Here is a 13,940-nt window from a genome sequence, read left to right on the forward strand (position 1 = left end):
TATTAATGTAGAACTTTTTTCGAGATCTATTTTTTTCCATTGTCCCGGGATTGTCCCAGATATGATAATTTTGTGTCCCGATGACATTTTTTATGGTCCCCGGGACGTCGGGACACCGTTAGTTTCGAGCGCTGCTAGGGATTATTAAATGCTATAAAATTAAGGTCTCGTCTCGTCGTTTTCCGCTTTATCCGGGACCGGGTTGCGGAGGCAGCAGTCTAAGCATGGAAGCCCAAACTTCCCTTTCCCCAGACACCTCGGCCAGCTCCTCGGGAAGAACACCGAGGCGTTCCCAGGCCAGCCGAGAGACATAGTCCCTCCAGCGTGTCCTGGGTCTTCCCCGGGGCCTCCTCCCGGGGGGACATGCCTGGAACACCTCCCCAGGGAGGCGTCCAAGAGGCAGCCGAAAAAGATGCCCGAGCCACCTCAGCTGATTCCTCTCGATGTGGAGGAGCAGCGGCTCTACTCCGAGCTCCTCCCGAGTGACTGTGCTTCTCACCCTATCTCTAAGGGAGCGCCCAGCCACCCTGCGAAGGAAACTCATTTCGGCCGCTTGTATCCGCGATCTTGTTCTTTCGGTCATTACCCAAAGCTCATGACCGTAGGTGAGAGTCGGAACGTAGATCGACCGGTAAATTGAGAGCTTCGCCTTTTGGCTCAGCTCCTTCTTCACCACGACGGACCGGTAAAGCGACTGCATCACTGCGGAGGCTGCACCGATCCGCCTGTCGATCTCACGCTCCATCCTTCCCTCACTCGTGAACAAGATCCCGAGATACTTAAACTCCTCCACTTGAGGCAGGCCTTCTCCATCAACCTGGAGAGGGCAAGCCACCCTTTTCCGGTCGAGAACCATGGCCTCGGACTTGGAGGTGCTGATTCTCATCCCAGCCGCTTCACACTCGACTGCAAACCGCCCCAGTGCATGCTGAAGGTCCTGGTTTGAAGAAGCCAACAGGACATCATCATCCGCAAAAAGCAGAGATGAAATCCTGTGGTTCCCAAACAGGATTCCTTCCGGCCCCTGGCTGCACCTAGAAATTCTGTCCATAAAAATTATGAACAGAACCGGTGACAAAGGGCAGCCCTGCCGGAGTCCAACATGCACTGGGAACAGGTCTGACTTACTGCCGGCAATGCGAACCAGACTCCTGCTCCGTTCGTACAGGGACCGGACAGCCCTTAGCAAAGAGCCCCAAACCCCATACTCCCGAAGCACCCCCCACAGAATACCACGGGGGACACGGTCAAATGCCTTCTCCAGATCCACAAAGCACATGTGGACTGGTTGGGCAAACTCCCATGAACCCTCGAGCACCCTATGAAGGGTATAGAGCTGGTCCAGTGTTCCGCGACCAGGAAGAAAACCGCATTGTTCCTCCTGGATCCGAGGTTCGACTATTGGTCGAATTCTCCTCTCCAGTACCCTGGAGTAAACCTTCCCTGGGAGGCTGAGAAGTGTGATTCCCCTATAATTGGAGCACACTCTCCGGTCCCCTTTCTTAAAAAGAGGGACCACCACCCCAGTCTGCCACTCCAGAGGCACTGTCCCTGACCGCCACGCGATGTTGCAGAGGCGTGTCAACCAAGACAGCCCCACAACATCCAGAGACTTGAGATACTCAGGGCGGATCTCATCCACCCCCGGTGCCTTGCCACCGAGGAGCTTGCAAACCACCTCAGTGACTTCAGCTTGGGTAATGGACGAGTCCACCTCTGAGTCATCAGCCTCAGTCTCCTCAGTGGAAGACATGACGGTGGGATTGAGGAGATCCTCAAAGTATTCCTTCCACCGCCTGACAATGTCCCCAGTCAAGGGCAACAGCTCCCCACCCGCACTGTAAACAGTGTTGGCAGAGTACTGCTTCCCCCTCCTGAGGCGCCGGACGGTTTGGCAGAATTTCTTCGAGGCCGACCGATAGTCCTTCTCCATGGCCTCCCCGAACTCCTCCCGAGTTCCGAGTTTTTGCCTCCGCAACTGCCCGAGCTGCAGCACGCCTGGCCTGCCGATACCCGTCAGCTGCCTCAGGAGTCCTGGAGGTCAACATGGCCCGATAGGACTCCTCCTTCAGCTTGATGGCATCCCTTACTTCCGGTGTCCACCACCGGGTTTGGGGATTGCCGCCACGACAGGCACCGGAGACCTTGCGGCCACAGCTCCGAACAGCTGCGTCCACAATAGAGGTAGAGAACATGGTCCACTCAGACTCAACGTCCCCCGCCTCCCTCGGAAGCTGGGAAAAGCTCTCCCGGAGGTGGGAGTTAAAGACCTCCCCAACAGAGTGCTCGGCCAGACGTTCCCAGCAGACCCTCACCATACGTTTGGGCCTGCCAGGTCTGTCCGGCTTCCTCCTCCGCCAGCGGATCCAACTCGCCACCAGGTGGTGATCAGTTGACAGCTCAGCCCCTCTCTTCACCCGAGTGTCCAAGACATAGGGCCGGAGATCAGATGAAACGACTACAAAGTCTATCATCGACCTCCGACCTAAGGTGTCCTGGTGCCACGTGCACTTATGGACACCCCTATGCTCGAACATGGTGTTCGTTATGGACAAACCGTGACTAGCACAGAAGTCCAATAACAAAACACCACTCGGGTTCAGATCGGGGAGGCCGTTCCTCCCAACCACGCCCCTCCAGGTGTCACTGTTGTCGCCCACGTGAGCATTGAAGTCCCCCAGTAGCACAATGGAGTCCCCAGTCTGTGCACCCCTCAGTACCTCTCCCAGGGACTCCAAGAAGGCTGGATACTCTATACTGCTATTTGGCCCGTAGGCACAAACAACAGCAAGAGCCCTCTCCCCAATCCGAAGGTGCAGAGAGGCGACCCTCTCGTTCACTGGGGTAAACTCCAACACATGGCGGCTGAGCTGGGGAGCTATAAGCAAGCCCACATCAGCCCGCCGCCGCTCACCACGGGCGACTCCAGAGAAGTGGAGAGTCCAGCCCCTCTCGAGGAGCTAGGTTCCAGAGCCCAAGCTGTGCGTGGAGGTGAGCCCGACTATCTCTAGCCAGTACCTCTCAACCTCCCGCACAAGCTCAGGCTCTTTCCCCCCCCCAGCGAAGTGACATTCCATGTCCCAACAGCCAGTCGCTGTGTCCGGGGATCAGGTCGTCGAGGCCCCTTAATAAGTAGTGATTATTAAAATGTTATAAAATGTAGTTAAATTTTTTTTTAATTATTAAAAAAGTAGTTTTTGTTGTTGTTATTATTATTATTATTATTATTATTAGTAGTAGTAGTAATACAAACAATTATTCATGGATTATAGATAATAATGATTATTTTTGAATAATGAACATTTATATAACAATTGCACTGATGATAATTAGTTTACAGCTATTACAACACATTGATTAATATTGATAATGGTTATGAAAGGTGACAGTTGTTTTTCTGTGTTTAATGTAACGCTCTGATGATTGTATGACTGCATAAACAGGTTTATGCTGTTACCTGCTATAATGCAGAAGATACTCGAGAACTTCCTCAGCCAGCTGTGTACTGTACGACACTCAGACTGATTTTGCTGTTGGACACAAAATCACACATCATCAAAGATAATCTTTGGGGATTGAAATAATGCCGGCTAAGGCTGTTCAGCTGGTTCTACTTGCCGTTTTGTTTTCGTTTTTGAAATGATTCATGGTGTTTTCTCCAGTAAACCCCAGTCTTCTCCTTGCTGCTACAGTAGTTCTGCAGGCCCAAAACACACGACTTTGTTTCAGCTGTTTGCATGTCTAACAGCTGCCATTGATGCACCCTGTTGTTCACCAATTGTGTGCATTCTTCTTAAAGTTAGTAAAAAAAACTATTGCAGAAAAGTTTTAAGTTGTCGTATTTATCATTTTCTTTGCCATGGTACAGTCTTAATTTTTCCATTTAGAGGTCTTGAAAAGGTCTTAAAAGTCTTTAAATTTGTACTTGAAAAATGTGCAGATACCCTGTCTTAATGTGTTTGAGATCAAACAGGAAATAAGAACACAGTAAACAGCCCTATTCCACAACTGTAGTAATCCATATTATGTCAAGAACCGATCAATTAAGTAAAGGCAGATTCTACCATAACAGAGGCCAGTTAAGTCCCATCTCCTTAAATTGCTGAATTGATTATTTTGATCATTCTATTAAGTTTTTCTAGTAGCATTTGGGGTCTTGGACATTCACAGTAAATTTTAGGACAGTAGTCCTGGTAACTAATTAATAAAAGCCTGACATGACAGACATGCTAAATGACAATAGAAACACATCGGTTTCTATCATCAAAATCTGACAAACTAACGTCTACCATCATATTCTGACAGACACTCTAGATGACAATAGCAACAAAACTGTTTCTTACATTATTAATCTGACAAATTTAGTAATAATATTAAATACCTCATCACTAGAACCAAATAATAAAATAAAATATTGAAATAAAAAGATAAAATTTATTTTCAAAATTGAAATAACAATAATTGTCAGAACAGTGACGATAGACACGACTGTGTCACTTTCGCGGGGAAATAACACATTGAAATGGCCTGTCGGCTGAAAGGGTCGCAAGTGGCTCTGATTTATCTCAACTTACGATAGTTTTCCTCCAGAAAAATTTAAATACGAATGCACAAATATATTCTCAATGTTTCTATCGTCAAAAATTTCTATCGTCAGGATAGCTGACTGAAAATCTTACCTTGATTTATTTGATGAAATCTAGCTGTCAGAACTCCAAGTCTTGCCCGGAAGTAAATGTCTGCTGTCACAAAAATCATGCGCAGTAGAATTTCCTCTTTGCATCAGTCAACATGTGCGTGGCGAGGGCTTGTGAATTTTGCTATCGTCAGGTGCATTAGACTGACAGACTGGCGATAGCATTTTTAAAAAATAACTGTGGGCTTCTCTCGTGAACGAAATAGTTTTTTCGCTGTTCATCTATTTCAACTCTATCTGTTGACACCCAAAAATTATAAAGCCTGCTTCCACACGATAACTACCAAAGATCCATAATGGCCGAGTCTATCATCAGGTCATCTGACAGAAATTCACTGACGATAGCAACAGGGATAATGAAAGTGATTTTTAAAATGGGAGTTATGTCTGTCAGATATGTCAAAGAAATAGAACTTTATTCTTTAAAAATATTTTATTGATATACTCAGTGTATTTTTAAATGACGTGCTGTTTTAGACGACCAAATACCATATTTTCAATCTTGAAAATATTACCTCACTGAAAAAAGGACAAGAAAAATATCTTATTTTGTGGGCAAGTGATTAATGGATCCAGTTACGGTAGAATCTGCCTAAAGAGAAACGACATCCATCATTACTTTGTCATGGAGTGACTTTTAGTTAATAAAAATAAAGAAAAAGCATTAAATTTGAAGGTGTGTCCAAACTTTTACTACACACACACACACACACACAGGGAAAAAATTGTGGTCTCAATGACTTTGACCACTGCGTGTTTTCTCTCCAGCAGTCCAGTTTCAGTGACTGTGTCCACTACAAACTCAGATTCTTTTTTTTTTTTTTTTTTTTACTTTTCTGCTCATTATTTTTGTAAAGAATGATTTGAGGTGCCATAGCCTTCCTTTCAGTTTGAACCAGTCTAACTATTCTGATCTTATTTCCCCCAACAGAACTGCCGCTCACTTGATGTGTTTTTTGCTTTTCTTAGCAGTCTGTGTGAACTCTATAGACTGTTGTGTAGAAGCTTCCAGATGATCATTAGTTTCTTTATGAAATAATCAAAACACCCTGACTGGCTCTATCAGCTACGCCACAGTCAAAGTCACTGAGATCACATAGCCCCCATTAACTGAAGCTCTTGATTTGTATTTGCATGATTTTGTGTGTGCTCTCCTGCCACATGACTGATTGGGTAATTGCATGAATGAGCAGGTGTATAGGTGTTACTAATAAACTGAATAGTGAGTGTAAAAAAAAAAAATATTAAAATGACCTGAATAACTGTTTGAGAGGTAATGATGACGACTGTGTTGTGGAAAGTATTGTTTAATTTGTGCATTACATCAAGACCTTAAACTTTTTTTATATATCTTTGTTAAAAGGTTACAGGCCAGGATTGCTCATAGAATTCAAGAGCTGGAGAATTTGCCTGGTTCTTTACCGCCTGACCTGAGAACTAAAGCGACAGTTGAGCTGAAGGCCTTAAGACTTCTCAATTTTCAACGGCAGGTAAGGAATAATTAGTGTTTGAAAGAGACCTCTGTGGCGTCATTAGGAACGTTTAGCCAATTTTAAGCGGTTTCTTGGCCGGTAAATGGTGATAATTGTGCATTTTCATTTGAGTCCCAGAACTGAAAAAGTATCCGCTAAGCATGAGAGAGAGGGATGGAGAGATGACAAGACCGGAACACACAATCGCTAGATTATAATTTATTTGAAAAATCATCCTGATATACAGTAGTTTGTAGTATTTTGCATGCCTAATTTGCTTAATATACATCAATTAGCTCAGTGTTCTAGTGTATAACAGAACTGTATGCTTTGATGTTTTGCCAGTTGCGGTTCCCTATCTTCAGTTTATAAACGTCTTGATGACCCTAACCCATAACTACGTCATTGCTTGTTTACTGCAATGCATTATGGGCGATACCCGGGGTCAGCGCCGCCGTATTGTTTACTTTCGCCTTTGTTAAACACTGCATTGTTCTGTCTAACCGGTTTTAACCATGCCTAAAGTGAATTGTTGTCTGCCTTACTGTGTTTCCACAACAAAGAGAGCATCTAATTTAGCAATCAGCGAGGATGCAGTGAATTTCTCAGCAACAATACTTTTTTATATTACTTATATTAGGTCTAGCCTCGCACCATATCAACAAAACACCCCGGGCATCAAATCGTGCCCGCCAATCACAACACAAGGTTTTTGTTTGGATTCTTTGGGCGGGCTTTTGCAGGAGTGACGACGAGGCTGCGCGACGCTGGAGAAAGCACAACAGGAAAGATGGCTACGGGTTAGTGAACAGCGCTCGTTTGACTCCGCTTTGGAATCAGTTTTAGAAGAATTAGACTTGGAGTTTTCGTTGAAACATGAGCAGGAAGAGGCTCGCCGCTCCTTCCTTTTCAAGAAGGACGTTTTCGCTGTTTTGCCGACCGGCTATGGCAAAAGTCTGATCTACCAGCTGGCTCCGCTCGTAGCCAAAAGGATGGGGCTAGTTTGTGCAGTACGAAGAATTAATAAACGGCTTTGAAACATTACTTTTTGATTGTTTCTTATTTTCCCGTTATTTTAAATTTAAGGGAAATTATTTCACCAAACACCACGAAATAAAAATAAAAACTCAAACAGTTTAAGCAAACCCTTGAAAAACACTTGAAAAAAAAAAAGTGTATGTTAAGTTTGTGGTACAGACTCCAAACTTGTGGTCATTATCTCCAAACTTCTTAATATCTAGAACCTGTTAATGCGCATTTTGAAAAATTATTTATTTCAAGGCCTCCCCCACTGCTTTCTGTCGCTCTGACTATGTCACAGTCACTGTTGCGCTGATTGGTCAGAGCGTTGGCCTGTACGCACAGACAGTGTTTGAAAGACAGCGGGTTGTTCCTACCCACACCCTTCGGAAATGTCTACGACCGAGACCAGACTAAATATTCACATTTAGCCTGGCTTGCCAGGCTACCAGTTTGGTGCTATGGTAAATAAATTAGATTTTAAATAAAAGTAACCCAACACACTGATTTGTGTGATTTTAAGCTTCTCTGTGATTCCACTTGGGACAACATTTTAATTAACCTGGAAGCGTAGTTTTTGGTATAATCATGTGCCAGTTTGTTTTGCCGATCTGGAAACAACTATCAAATGCCTGGTTTCACTGTTCACTAGCTTGTACACATTGTACCCACCTATCGCTCTCTTTAATTATTACTATGTGCCAGTCTGCATCATATCACTCTAGCTGGAACAACACCCCACTCCAGTTTATGACATTATCCAGAATGGCCATTAGGGGGTGCTCTTACTGCATTTAGACACTGCTAGTTATAACCCACCCTCTCCTGGGCCTCTACCAGGTGAAAATTAGTACAAAATTGGAACACTTAAGACTTTTTTTTTTTTTTTTTTAACCTTTTAAATTAGCTTTTGAACTGAGATGAAATGCAAAGCATGTTTTTAACCTTGACTCATAGCCCTACCCTCGTGTCCCATCAGTTGCGGCAGGACGTCGTGGCTTGCATGCGCAGAGACACCACTTTGGAGACAGCGTTGAATTCCAAGGCCTACAAGCGCAGTAAGAGGCAAACCCTGAGAGAGGCACGCATGACTGAGAAGCTGGAAAAGCAGCAGAAAATTGAGCAGGAGAGAAAGCGGCGTCAGAAACATCAGGTACTATAGTCCATGGTATAGAAACCAGTGCGGGAATTTCAGCCTGCGTATTCTGTTCACTTTTATACATAAAGCAGCTTCCAGTTGAATCGAGCTGAGCCACAGTTGCATCATTGCCCCCAACGGTTACTCTCTTAACCTATGCTGTTTCTTTTGATTTTCTCAATATGATTAACATTTCTATTAATACACCCAGTATGTGTTTATTTCAGTCATGAAAGTGTTCCGGATTTTCCCGGAATTCCGGATTTTTAGATTTTCATGAAAATTCCTCCGGATTTTTCCCACTAATGACGAAATACCTGGAAATCCGGATATTTGACAAAACTCTTAAATCTCCGATTTTCCGAATGGAGAAATTTATTTTTTGGATTTTTCGCGTTCCTAGACGCGGCGTAATACTTCACATCGTCATTGCATGGGCGCAGTCCTTAAATAGCCCAAACATAGTTCATTGATTAAAGACAGGTGTTCTTTTGTTAACGGCGCGTGTGCTGGAGCTCGTTAGGCGCACCTTCAGGTGCACGTGCTAAGGGCCCTGTCACACTACGACGTTCTCACCAGCGTTCGAGTAACGTGTTGCAAAACGCAGAGGAACGTCGAGAACGTTAGAAAAAAGTTACAAGAAAGTTAGACGAGCGTCGGCAAACGTTGGGGAACGTCGAGGGACGTCGGCGAACGCTGAGGGTGAAAAATAGTTTTGGGTGTGCACAAAAATTCAGGACGTTCTATCAAAACGCTACTTACACGTTAGAGGAACGTTACACGAAAGTTTGCGGGCGTTACTCGAACGTTACTCGAAAGTCAGGACGTTCCCTGGACGCTAGGCGGACGCCGGCCCATCAGGGTCGAGTGTCCAGCGCGTGCCTAGCGCTTGGGTAACGCTTGCCTAACGCCTGTGTAACGTCCATCGAACGTCTGTCCAGCGTGTCGCCAACGTTTTTCAGCGTTCGTCAGCGTTCGCCGAGCGTTCTTAACGCTCATGTAACGCTCTTTCAACATCTTTCTAACGTCTGTCAGCGTTCTGAATTTTTCCAGCGTCTGTGTAACGTCCAGAACATTACCTGGACGCAAGGCAGACGCTACCCAAATGCTATGATAACGCTATCAAAGCGCTGTGGACGCTATGAGAACGCTAGGTTTTGCTGCTATTTTGGACCACAAACGTCGCCTGACACTGAGGGAACGTTGGCTGAGCGTTACCCAAGCGTTACAAGAACGTTACAACATCGTTGACCTAGAAACTTAATTTGAAGAACGTCGACGTTCCCCGGCGTTTCTCAAATTTTTAAAAACGCAACCAAACGTCGAACAAAACGCTATAGTGTGACAGGGCCCTAAGGCTCGCAGGACTGACACCGTTCTGCGTAAGCGCAACACAATCCCACTAGAAAGCCTGTTCAAGCTGCCAGTGTAGCTGCAGTCTTTTTAGTTGTGAATTACAAGTATTTTCTCTTGTTAATAATTCGCCATGTCAGAACAAGCAAAACTTTCCTCCTCCTTTCGACGTGAAGAGAGGTAAGCAATTTATTTATTTATTTTCCCCATCAAAGTTGCATTTTGTGGCTTCGAAGCTAAGTTTTAATGCGCCGTTTCTAGAACACAACATCAAGAAAACGTGGAAGAAACAGCAATAATGGAAGAGCCGGTTTCTCAGCTACCTAAAACTAGCAATGGTAATTTATTTTTTGTTACATAATGCACTCAGGCTGCCAGTCAGTGTGTGAACCCCCCCGAAAAATCCTAGCTACACCCCTGATTTACATGAGAAATTTGGTATTCATTGGTGTGTTTAAATTTACAGACAATACGAACTAATGTAAACAATTGGCTTCAACTCGCGTAAATATGAATTGGAAATGTTTAGTTCACTTTAGCTTCTGCAAACGCACGACTCTACTAAAAGATTGATAAACGAGGCTCAATGTCCCCAACATTGAAACCTGAAAGCTTTAGAAACTCTAACAGACCTTTACTTTTTAACAGTACTGTTTTGGGATTTTGCTGAGTTTACCTTCAACTGTCATATATATATATATATATATATATATATATATATATATATATATATATATATATATATATATATTTTATTTATTTTTTTTTTCAAAGTAATGAACTGTGTAGGCAGGAAAATCACCGCGTTTTCTAAATGCGCTCCTGAAAATTACTCATTAACTAGGGGAATTAAATTAGATATTTTTGACATGTTAATCATTAATATGCATGAAAGAAAAAGGCTTAAAAGGTATAACTTGTTTTAGTGAAAATAAGTACTAAAATGCTCTAGAATGCAGGGTTTTGCGTGTTATATTATTAAAATATTTTCGGGGGACGTTGCCCTCCCCCGTATCTTAGTTTGACTTTCAAAAGTTCAGGGGTTTTTTCTTTGCTCCACTTTCATCTCTAATTTCAGTCAGTATACAACCCCAATTACAAAAAAAGTCAGGACGCTGTGTAAAATGTAAATAAAAACACAATGTGATGATTTGCAACTCATGTAAACCCTATATTTCATTGAAAATAATACAAAAGCAACACAAAGTGTTGAAATCGAGACATTTTATTGTTGTTTTATGAAAAATACGTGCTCATTTTGAATTTGATGCCAGCAAGACGTTTCAAAAAAGTTGGGACAGGGGCAGGTTTACCGCTGTGTTACATCACCTTTACTTAACAACACTCTAAATGTTTAGAAACTGAGGAGACCATCTCCTTTTGTCATATTTTGTGTTTCATAATGGACCAAATGGTTTCAGTGGGATACAGGTCTGGACTGCAGGCAGGCCAGTTTAGCACCCAGACTCTTACTACGGAGCCATGCAGTTGTAATCCGTGCAGAATGTGGTTTCGCATTGTCTTGCTGAAAGAAGGAAGGCCTTCCCTGGGGGAAAAAAAAAATCCTCTGGATGGCAGTATATGTTGCTCCAAAACTTGTATCATTCAGCATTATTTATGCCTTCCCAGATGTGCAAGCTACTCATGCCATGTGCACTAATGCACCTCCATACAATCACAGATGCTGGGTTTTGAATTGTGCACTGGTGACAAGCCGGATGGTCCCTCTCCTCTTTAGCCCGGAGGACACGGTGTCCATGATTTCCAAAAAGAATTTCAAATTTTGTTTCATAAGACCACAGGACAGTTTTCCACTTCACCTCAGTGCGTTGTAAATGAGCTCGGGCCCAGTGAAGGCAGCGGTGCTTCTGGTTATTGTTTATAAAAAGGGAAAATGGACATTGTATACACAAACTGCACATAGTCACTTTAACTGTGCGTTAGCACTTTATTCTTACATCTCTACCTCTTCACACTCATTACACCTTGTATTATTTAATGTTTAATGTTTTGTCGCGATACTTGTTTGCACTGTCTAAGCACCTTAGTCCGTTTCATTCTTCTCTTCCCACATACTGGGTATGTGATAGAATGACAAAGTTGAGTTAATAATATGGTTTTAACTTGCATTTGTGGATGCAGTGATGAATTGTGTTCACGGAGGATGGTTTTTGGAAGTGTCACTGAGCCATGCAGCAATTTCCACTACAGAATCGTGCCTGTTTTTAATGCACTGTTGCCTGAGGGCCCAAAGATCACAGACATCCAATATTGCTTTTTGGCCTTGTCTCTGGCCTTGTCCCCTTGTCTCCAAATTCTTTGCTATTTTATGTTGAGGAACGTTATTTTTAAATTGTTGCACTGTTTGCCCACGCGGTCTTTCACAGAGCGGTGAACCCCTCCCCATCTTTACTTCTGAGAGACTCCGCCTCTCTGGGATGCTCTTTTTATCCCCAATCATGCTACTGACCTGTTGATGGTAATGAACCTAATTAGTTTTTTTTTTTTTTTAAATATAACACTTATGCCTCGGTCACAACCGGCCGTACGTGCTCCTACGGCCGGTCTACGTGCAAAAAAACGCAAGAAACGCACAGAGGGCGCGCGTGAAACGCACGGAGGGCGCGCGTGTGACGTGCTGATTTTCAAGCCGTAGACTGGCCGCAGACTGGCCGCAGAGGTTCTTTGTCATGTCAAACAAACTCTACGGGCGCTTACGTTTTTCTCAGGTTGCAAGACAAACTTACGGCCAACGTGCGTCTTTCTCCACGAACGAACAAACCGCAGCGATTTGGGGAAACGCCAAAAATCGCACGGCCAAAAAATCGTACGTCCGGTTGTGACCTAGGCTTAACAGAACTTTTCCAGTCCTTTGTTGCCCCTGTCCTAACTTTTTTTTTAAACATGTTGCTGGTATCAAATTAAAAATGAGCACTTAGTTTAAAAAAAAACCAAAAAACAATTCAATAAGATTTCTCAGTTTCAACATTTGATATGTTGTCTTTGTGCTATTTTTTTCAATGAAATATAGGGTTTCCATGATTTGGCAAATCATTGCATTCAGTTTTTATTTAGGCTTTACAGAGCGTCCCAACTTTTTTTTTTTAATTGAAGTTATAATACATGTTTGTGGAAATAGAACCCCTTTGTATGCCAAGTGCAAATAAAAGAAAACGGCACAGCGACTTGCTCATGATATTGTAACGCAAGTTACTTTTTATGTTCTTTAAAGGAGAACTGAAGTCATTTTTAAACTTGCTTTATTTCTTAATTAACTTGTTATTCAATTACGTTTTCAGTTTTAGTAACCTTATAATCGTGACTCGTATTGGCAACTAATTGCAATTAAATATTATACTTATCGGCCTGTTCGGTTTTTAGTCATGTTGAATTTAGTTCGTTTGGTCCACGGCAGGCGTCGCTTATCCGCGCGATCTTCACGAGACTTGTGCGAGACTTCGAAACGTGAAGTGTCAGCCAGGCATCAGTGCCGCCATTTTGAAAACCGTTTTCCAAACGAAATATTGCACAAAAACGAGTTTAAATGACTATTACTGCTTACTTTTTTCAAACTTTACCGATTGCTATCAAAACAAGCAAAACTTTCGGCTTGATTCCGTCAGCATTCGAAAGAGGGCGCGCGCGTCTTTTGACAACGTTGGCAGATGTTGGTCGCTTTGATTTCCGCTGTACGTTTTACTTCTGTCCTACGACGTCTCACGCAGGTCTCGACGAATCTCGTTTACGGCCATTGCTTTGACATATGGACTGATATATTACAGAGCATATTTCAAACACTCATAACTTGCTATAGCAGCGACAGAATAGCTGTCAGAAATGCATTCCTACATTTAATAAAACGAGAGAAATAGAATTTTGATGAAAAAAATTGCCTTCAGTTCTCCTTTAAACGTTTGTATGTACATAGTTTCATTTAGATCAAATTTAAATTGACATGAACATAACAGAGGTTAATAAAAAGAGATCGTCTCACACATTCATGTGCTTGAATGCTTTCAATGGTTATACGTGCACTTTTTTTTTTTTTTTTACAGGAATACCTTAACAGCATCCTCCAGCATGCTAAAGACTTCAAGGAGTATCACCGATCGATCTCTGGAAAGATTCAAAAGTTGTCCAAGGCTGTGGCCACATGGCATACCAACACGGAGAGGGAGCAGAAGAAAGAGACGGAGAGAATCGAGAAAGAGAGGATGAGAAGGCTGATGGTTTGTGGATTTGGAACATTTATGCTGAACCA

General features: G+C 43.1%; 1 protein-coding gene across 2 annotated transcripts in view; it reads left to right on the forward strand.

The window, feature by feature from the left end:
- The window catches only part of smarca2 (SWI/SNF related, matrix associated, actin dependent regulator of chromatin, subfamily a, member 2), a 147,217-nt gene that overhangs the window by 43,851 nt on the left and 89,426 nt on the right, over positions 1 to 13,940 (forward strand). For both annotated transcript variants that reach the window (XM_060907217.1, XM_060907218.1), the window contains exons 7-9: positions 6,060 to 6,186; positions 8,168 to 8,341; positions 13,735 to 13,908. In XM_060907217.1, coding sequence (XP_060763200.1) covers positions 6,060 to 6,186; positions 8,168 to 8,341; positions 13,735 to 13,908 — 475 coding nt within the window. The remainder of the gene's footprint in view (positions 1 to 6,059; positions 6,187 to 8,167; positions 8,342 to 13,734; positions 13,909 to 13,940) is intronic.

This window comes from Neoarius graeffei, chromosome 24, assembly GCF_027579695.1.
Source record: "Neoarius graeffei isolate fNeoGra1 chromosome 24, fNeoGra1.pri, whole genome shotgun sequence".
Classification (NCBI taxonomy): Eukaryota; Metazoa; Chordata; class Actinopteri; order Siluriformes; family Ariidae; genus Neoarius; species Neoarius graeffei.